The sequence below is a fragment of the Girardinichthys multiradiatus genome, chromosome 2 (genome assembly GCF_021462225.1).
Source record: "Girardinichthys multiradiatus isolate DD_20200921_A chromosome 2, DD_fGirMul_XY1, whole genome shotgun sequence".
NCBI classification, from domain to species: domain Eukaryota; kingdom Metazoa; phylum Chordata; class Actinopteri; order Cyprinodontiformes; family Goodeidae; genus Girardinichthys; species Girardinichthys multiradiatus.
Genome location: NC_061795.1, coordinates 19788710 through 19796746, shown reverse-complemented (window position 1 = coordinate 19796746; position 8037 = coordinate 19788710). Strand labels below are relative to the sequence as shown.

General features: G+C 40.7%; 1 protein-coding gene across 1 annotated transcript; it reads left to right on the top strand.

Annotated features, from left to right (window-relative positions):
* The first annotated feature begins 260 nt into the window (after window positions 1-260).
* Window positions 261-7154, top strand: LOC124883336 (E3 ubiquitin-protein ligase PDZRN3-B-like). The gene is made up of 3 exons (XM_047390401.1): window positions 261-608; window positions 697-771; window positions 7077-7154. Exons 1-3 carry the CDS (start codon window positions 261-263, stop codon window positions 7152-7154), a joined length of 501 nt encoding a protein of 166 aa, XP_047246357.1.
* The last annotated feature ends 883 nt before the right edge of the window (window positions 7155-8037 follow it).

Here is an 8037-nt window from a genome sequence, read left to right as displayed (position 1 = left end):
AATGAAATAACTGAAGAAAGGATGTTACTCAAAGACCTCTGAGAATAACATAAAATTAAATTATGCAGGAGATGTTATAAGACATATTTACCAAAAATACACATTAAAAGAATAAACTTGAAACCGTTAAGTTCATTGGTGCAGTACACAATGTGACTCTCATCTTTCCGTACTCCCACACTAAAGTTTCTTGCGCAAAGTGTGTGCGTGCGCTGACTCAGAAACCTGCAGCGGGTCAAGCTTTTAAGCCCAGATGCGCGATGGAGACGCGACAAAGAGCATTAAAACCGCGTATCTGTGATCAAAGTGTTTGTCAGAAGGGATGCGGTGTTCTGCTGTCCGGTCACAGCATGGACACCGCAAAGAAGCACTCTTGCGTGGAGCCGCTCCGGGCAGTTAAACGTGCGTTGGAGGAGAGGGGCGCGGGTTTGGAGCACGCATCCCGGATGGCACGGCTCAGGTGGAACAGAACGGAGCAGTCCCTGGTGGCTCAGGTGGCAACGCTACAGAACGAAGCTCAGCTGGCTGCCCTTACGTACCAGCAGAGACTGCAGCGATACCTGCTGCACATCAGCAGCATCGTAGAACAGATCACTGGATACTGCAAGGTAAGAAGCATGCTGAAGAAATGTTTTTCTATTTAGCTTTGAGTATAGGCAACATAAAAAGCTAAAGTAAACAAGTGTCTGTTGTCAGAATCAGAGTGATTCCAGTACAGCCGCTGACATGCAGAGCCACACATCAGATCATTCAACTTTAAAACAGCTTCAGGTAAGCAGACCTTTCCGACCGTCTTCTGTCTCACTCTTGGTTTTACTGACAGTTAGGTCTCATGCTTACAGACGCTTCTGAATGGTATCGAAATGTCATTTGAATGCGACCTAGAACTTCTGGTGTCTCCTGAGACACTGCTGGTGTTGTTAATCGATCATTTGACACAGCCAGATTTTTAGGCTCTTGCAGCAGGATGTTGCTTCCTTCTCTGTTTCACATGCAGTATGGCCACTTGTTTTTCTTCCTGTATATGTTGTTGACTGAGATCACTGAGGGTCAGTGCAATCTCTCCTTACATCCCACGGTTTAGTATTTGGAGTGGTGCTTTCCTTCACTTCCTGCAAGAATCGTGTTTGTGTAGATGGTTGCTAACACAAGTTGTTGCAGCATTGTACACCCTCTACTTTGTAAGATATTAGCTTACAAAAGCCTTTAAGGCACGCTTGACTCTGCTGAAATGATTCCCGCTTGTATCCATATAGTTCTGTTCAATTTGGGAGGTGAATTTAAATTCGGTATCTTATTACTATGTTTACCATTAGAACACGATGTTGTAAATAACATAACTGGAACCTAACAGAACGTGGTTTCTGACCAATCAACAAGCAGTAAGTCACCCCCCCCCCCCCCCCCCCCCCCCAAAAAAAAAAAAAAACAAATAAAAAGGATGATCATGCAGTTCTGATTTTGACAATACAACAAAGCATTGAATGATTTGTGATTATTACAGTAAATCATAAATAAAAATACCATAGGTTCTTAATTTCACTGTGTTTACCCAAATGTTCTTTGAGGATACCAGGATATATCAGTTTTATCTAAGAAAAGAACAGTAAATAATATTCTTATATTTTGAAAAATAACATAACTGAGTTTTACTACTATAATTTTGTTATCTAAAAAATTTGTTTATAGCTAATTTGATACATAGACAAAACAAAAACACCCATATTTTAAAAGTTTAGTTCTGTTAATTTGATGATTATGGCTTACAACTGAAGAAGACCCAATATTTGGATTCTCAGAAAATCTGAATTAATAACAGTTTTTAATAAAAATAAATTCTGTTATGGTCATGTTACAGCCATGATATGGATGTATGCTCACTATAAAGCTTTATAGGATACAGTACCTGGCACGTTGTACAAGGAAGTACGTAAAGGTAAAAGGTGTTTTAAGAGTATGTTTACAAGAATATTAACAGAAAGTTAAGTGGAGGGAAAATGTGTGCTGAATAGTGTGCATGAACTTATGATTTATTGAGGTCCACATGTAAAATAAGCTGATATTAACTGATAACTTAGTCTTGCTATCTGCTCATGTAGCCAGCATGCAGTTTGTGGCTTTATAGACATGCTGCTCATAGCTTGCTAACTGTGGTTTTAAATAAGCAATAAGTAAGTGGTGTCACCCTTAACTTCTGTACCATGCTGTCTGTTTATCACACCCCCTCCCAATAAAAAAAAAGATTTCTAAACTCAAAAGCAATATAGCTTCTGAATCCACATAGATCCCTTTGTGTAGAGCAGAAAAAACTAACCAAAAATATGAATTTGTAAGTAAGAAACAACTTAAAAGCATTTATTAATAATCTTTTTCTTAAATAATAGTTTGGAAAGCTTCTAATGTGTTAGCTTTGAGAACAAAATAGCCACTTTAATATTAGCGGTAGTTAATTAAATAGATGGCATTTTGCGTATTCTTTTGCTTTTGAGTTTTCTAACTCCTTTGTGAACTTTTTTGAGATTACCTAAAACTTTGTTAGTATTTTTGATGTGATAGGTGAACTAGGAGTCAATGATGTCATTTTTGGTTGTTGCAGGATTTCATTAAACCTCCCACTGTGGTAGCCAAATCTAATATTAGCTCCTACTTCAGTAAGCCACAATGTTTCCATTATTATCCTCTGGCTGGGATCGGTGTTGTGTTTGGGCTGCTGTCGAGGGTGGATAGGTTTAATTGTGGTAATGGTCACTTAAAGTGTTCCACTAATTACCTATATCATGCTGTGAGTGCAACAGACTCACTTTTGATTAATGTGGAAAGTTATTCTTGCATATTCCTGCCAAAGTTGGGTGGTAAAGCCCAGTATCTATTTTCAGCACTCCCGTTTCCCATCTGCAAACTCTTCTCCAATGTATCTTTAATGGTTTTCTTACTGCTTTCCAGATTGATTTTCCAGTTCTTTAGAAAGCTGGGTTGGAGTTCATTAAACAAAGTAGCAATGTTTGCTGAAGAAGTTATTGGTCTGGACAACAGAGCTAAATTACTTGTCAAGATCCCAATAACATTTATGGGTCATCAAAGGTCATAGTTGGTGTTTGGAAAGCAAGTAACGGATTTTTCTTTGAGCTTATGTTATCCTGCTTCCCATTCTTTGTTCTCCAGTTTGGTTCCTAAATCCAAGGAATGCAGAAGAAAGCCCTCTGCTCATTAAAGGCCAGTCCACTGCCAGCTGCTAAAGAAACATTAGCAACTTTAGTTGAGTCCTGGACTTTAATTACTAATCAAAAACAAAACAGAAAAATGTCTTTATATTGATTATATTACTTACATTTGTCATTATTGTTAAAATTTACATCAAATATCTACAGGGGTTGGACAATGAAACTGAAACACCTGTCATTTTAGTGTGGGAGGTTTCATGGCTAAATTGGACCAGCCTGGTAGCCAGTCTTCATTGATTGCACATTGCACCAGTAAGAGCAGAGTGTGAAGGTTCAATTAGCAGGGTAAGAGCACAGTTTTGCTCAAAATATTGAAATGCACACAACATTATGGGTGACATACCAGAGTTCAAAAGAGGACAAATTGTTGGTGCATGTCTTGCTGGCGCATCTGTGACCAAGACAGCAAGTCTTTGTGATGTATCAAGAGCCACGGTATCCAGGGTAATGTCAGCATACCACCAAGGACGAACCACATCCAACAGGATTAACTGTGGACGCAAGAGGAAGCTGTCTGAAAGGGATGTTCGGGTGCTAACCCGGATTGTGTCCAAAAAACATAAAACCACGGCTGCCCAAATCATGGCAGAATTAAATGTGCACCTCAACTCTCCTGTTTCCACCAGAACTGTCCTTCGGGAGCTCCACAGGGTCAATATACACGGCCGGGCTGCTATAGCCAAACCTTTGGTCACTCATGCCAATGCCTAACGTCGGTTTCAATGGTGCAAGGAGCGCAAATCTTGGGCTGTGGACAATGTGAAACAGGCATTGTTCTCTGATGAGTCCACCTTTACTGTTTTCCCCACATCCGGGAGAGTTACGGTGTGGAGAAGCCCCAAAGAAGCGTACCACCCAGACTGTTGCATGCCCAGAGTTATCGTTTGGGCTGCCATATCATGGCATTCCCTTGGCCCAATACTTGTGCTAGATGGGGGCGTCACTGCCAAGGACTACCGAACCATTCTTGAGGACCATGTGCATCCAATGGTTCAAACATTGTATCCTGAAGGCGGTGCCGTGTATCAGGATGACAATGCACCAATACACACAGCAAAACTGGTGAAGGATTAGTTTGATGAACATGAAAGTGAAGTTGAACATCTCCCATGGTCTGCACAGTCCCCAGATCTAAATATTATTGAGCCACTTTGGGGTGTTTTGGAGGAGCGAGTCAGGAAACGTTTTCCTCCACCAGTATCACGTAGTGACCTGGCCACTATCCTGCAAGAAGAATGGCTTAAAATCCCTCTGACCACTGTGCAGGACTTGTATATGTCATTCCCAAGACGAATTGACGCTGTATTGGCCGCAAAAGGAGGCCCTACACCATACTAATAAATTATTGTGGTCTAAAACCAGGTGTTTCATTTTCATTGTCCAACCCCTGTATATGTTCATATACATTATGTATGAAACACACACGCGGTATCATACGTGGGCCTTTTTAATGTGAAAGAAATTTCATATCAGAGTGTTTTTATTTTGGGTGTTTTCTTTTGCTTGTTGAAAGCAATAAATTTTAATGAAGGCGAATTTAAAATGTCAAAAATATTGTTATATAGTTAGAAAATATATATGATACTAGACTTTAAATGTTCAAGACAGCTGTGATGTGGGTTAAATCCCCATAAATATAAATAAACAAAAAGGCTATTTTTCACAACAAAATGTTCTTAACATGATTTTACACTATTGTTTTAGCTTTTTTCATATTAAAATTCTTCGATATCAATGAAGGATACTTCAATTCCAAAGTTCTTTACCAAAAAAAAATGTTTTTTGGAATTCTGATATCCTCGCACATACCAAAAACATTTACACTATACTGCCCAAAATACTCACTCACCATCCAAATAATTCAAAATATTTCCATGGCCACAGGTCTATAAAAACAAGCAATTAGGCATGCAGACTGTTTCTGAAAACATTTGTAAATGAATGGGTCGTTCTCAGGAGCTCAGTGAATTCCAGCGTGGTACTGTGATAGGATGCCACCTGTGCAACGAGTCCCGTCATGAAATTTCTTCACTCCTAAATATTCCGGTGGTATTATAAGAAAGCAGAAGGGATTGGGAACAGCAGCAAGTGGTAGGCCACGTAAACTGTGTGGGGCAGCAGATGCGCAGAGGTCGGCGACCTTCTGCAGAGTCAATCACTACAGACCTCCAAATTTCATGAGGCCTTCATATTAGCTCAAGAACAGTGTTTAGAGAGCTTCATGAAAAGCTTGCTGCCATTGGACTGTAAAGGCAGTGGAGGCACGTTTTTTGGAGTGACGAATCATGCATCTCCATCTGGAAATCTGATGACCTGGGTTTGGCATTAGCCAGGAGAACGGTACTTGTCTGACTGCATTATGCCAAGTGTAAAGTTTGGTGGAGGTGGGATTATGCTGTGGGTTTTTTTTTTTTTCCCAGGAGCTGGGCTTGGCCCTTTAGTTCCAGTGAAAGGAAATAATGCTTTATCGTACCAAGAGATTTTGGATGATTCCATGCTCCCAACTTTGTAGGAACGGTTTGAAGATGGCCCCTTCCTCTTTCAACATGACTGTGCACCAGTGCACAAAGCAAGGTCAATAAAGACATAACTGAGAGAGTTCGGTGCGGATGAGCTCGACTGGCCTGCACAGAGCCCTGACCTCAACCCGATGTGATCTGTCTATGACCTCACAAATGTGCTTCTGGAAGAATGGTCAAAAATTCCCATGAACACGCTCCTAAGCCTTGTGGACAGCCTTCCCAGAGGAGTTAAAACTGTTATAGCCGCAAAGGCTGGACCAACGTTATATTGAACCTGTTACATGGTACGCGGCTGGATTTCCAGTGAGAAATAATAGTAAAGGCAGAGTAAGGTGGAAGTAGCAGTTGGTTTATTCAGGCCATTCAACCTAAAAGCATCAAGCCTCTTTAACAAGACACAATTGCAGCCTTAAATAGGCACATCTGATAAAGGACTAAACCATTCTTTACATGGAATTTAACATTTCACAACTTCCAACTCAAACATACATTTTATTAAATATATACATATTCCCCCTTACTTTTAATAAATATTTGTATATTTTTTTAAACCTACACCCAAACACCATAAAACCTCACAACTACTATGTGCACAAATCCCCACATTTTTCATGGTCTCTCCCGGGACCTATAAATGGTGTCTGGACCCCTGGGGAAGTATTTGTCCAAACACCCTGGAGAGGATACAGAAAAGACAGGTGAATAACTTTCTTAGCATGACACTTCTCCTGCACTCACACTTTTAAACAGATTTTACACAAACATTTGCTCAAATTTCAAAACAGTAGACCTTATTTGCTCTGAATAACAATTCCCTTTTCATAGACACCCATCTCACTTCTCAATGAGGAGCAGCTGTGCAGAGCCTGGAACAAAAGGCTACATGCTCATTATTAAAATACTCAATAAATATTCAATAAAGAGTTAACATTTGTGTGCAAATTATTCTTTATGTGCAAATCCACACTTAAAGTGCAGTTCTAAATAAAGTGTTTGTCAAAGTGCTAGAGAAAGTGCTTTTAATAGAGTGCAAAGATGCTCTTAAAGTGCTATGAATTACTTAAATAAAAATAGTCCAAGTAATGAAGACCTCTTCATTACATTTCCTCCCCCTTCTCTTAAGAACACAGAACCTCAGTCCTCCATCCTGGATAAGTAATCAGCAACCACATTGGACTACCCTGGTTTATACTGAACCGTAAAATCAAATGGCTGCAGAGACAGGTACCATCCAGTGATGCAGGCATTGGGATCCCTCATGCGCCTCGATTGCCCACTTCATGGCCGAGCATTCTTTCTCCACCATTGAGTACCTCTGCTTCCTGTCGAGCAGCTTCCGACTCAAAAACACCACAGGCCTCCTTTCACCTTCCATCTCTTGCTGAAGGACCGCTCCAAGCCCTACTCCTGAAGCGCCTGTTTGCAAGATGAATGGCTTGCTGAAGTCTGGGCTGTGTAGAACTGGATGAGTACATACTGCTGCCTTGAGGTCTTTGAATGCTCGATCACATTTTTCTGTCCAGTGCACTTTGTTGGGGGCTGAATCCTTTGTTAGGTCAGTCAGTACAGCTGATCGGTCTGCAAAAGAAGGTACAAATTTCCTGTACCAGCCCACCAAACCAGGAAATCCTCTTACCTTCTTCTTTGTGGTTGGAACTGGGAAGGCCTGAATTGCCTCCATCCTTCCAACTTGAGGTTTTATCTTCCCAAAGCCAATGACAAAGCCCAACTACTCCTCTTCCCTCTGGGCTACGGTACGCTCCTTGGGGTTAATAGTCAGCCCAGCCACTCTGATGCGATGTAGCACCTCCTGCAGGTGAATCACATGCTCCTCCCAGTACTGGCTATACACTACATCATCATCCAGATATGCTGCAGAAAATGCTGACACATCTTTCAGTACATGATTCATTAAACGTTGAAATGTTGCTGGTGCACCCAGAAGCCCAAATGGCATGACTTTAAATTGGTACATAGCAAAAGGAGTTTTGAAGGCGGTCAGCTCTCTTGCCTCTGGTGCCAAACCCACTTGCCAGTATCCTTTACAGAGATTTATTTGCAAGTCAAGAAAGGTGAGCAAATACTTGTGGCAATATAGTGTACTGTATATTAGGCACATTTGTAAAGTTAAACTGAGCCAGTGAATGGGGTGTGCATGACTGTTTGTCTCTATAGTGACCCTGTCTTAATTAAAGGGGACATATGCTTTTAAATCCTTCCTTTTCCTATTTAAATCATTCAGATGTGATCTGTATAAAGTGGAACTTCAGAGCTTTGGTTTGAATTTGTCGTTA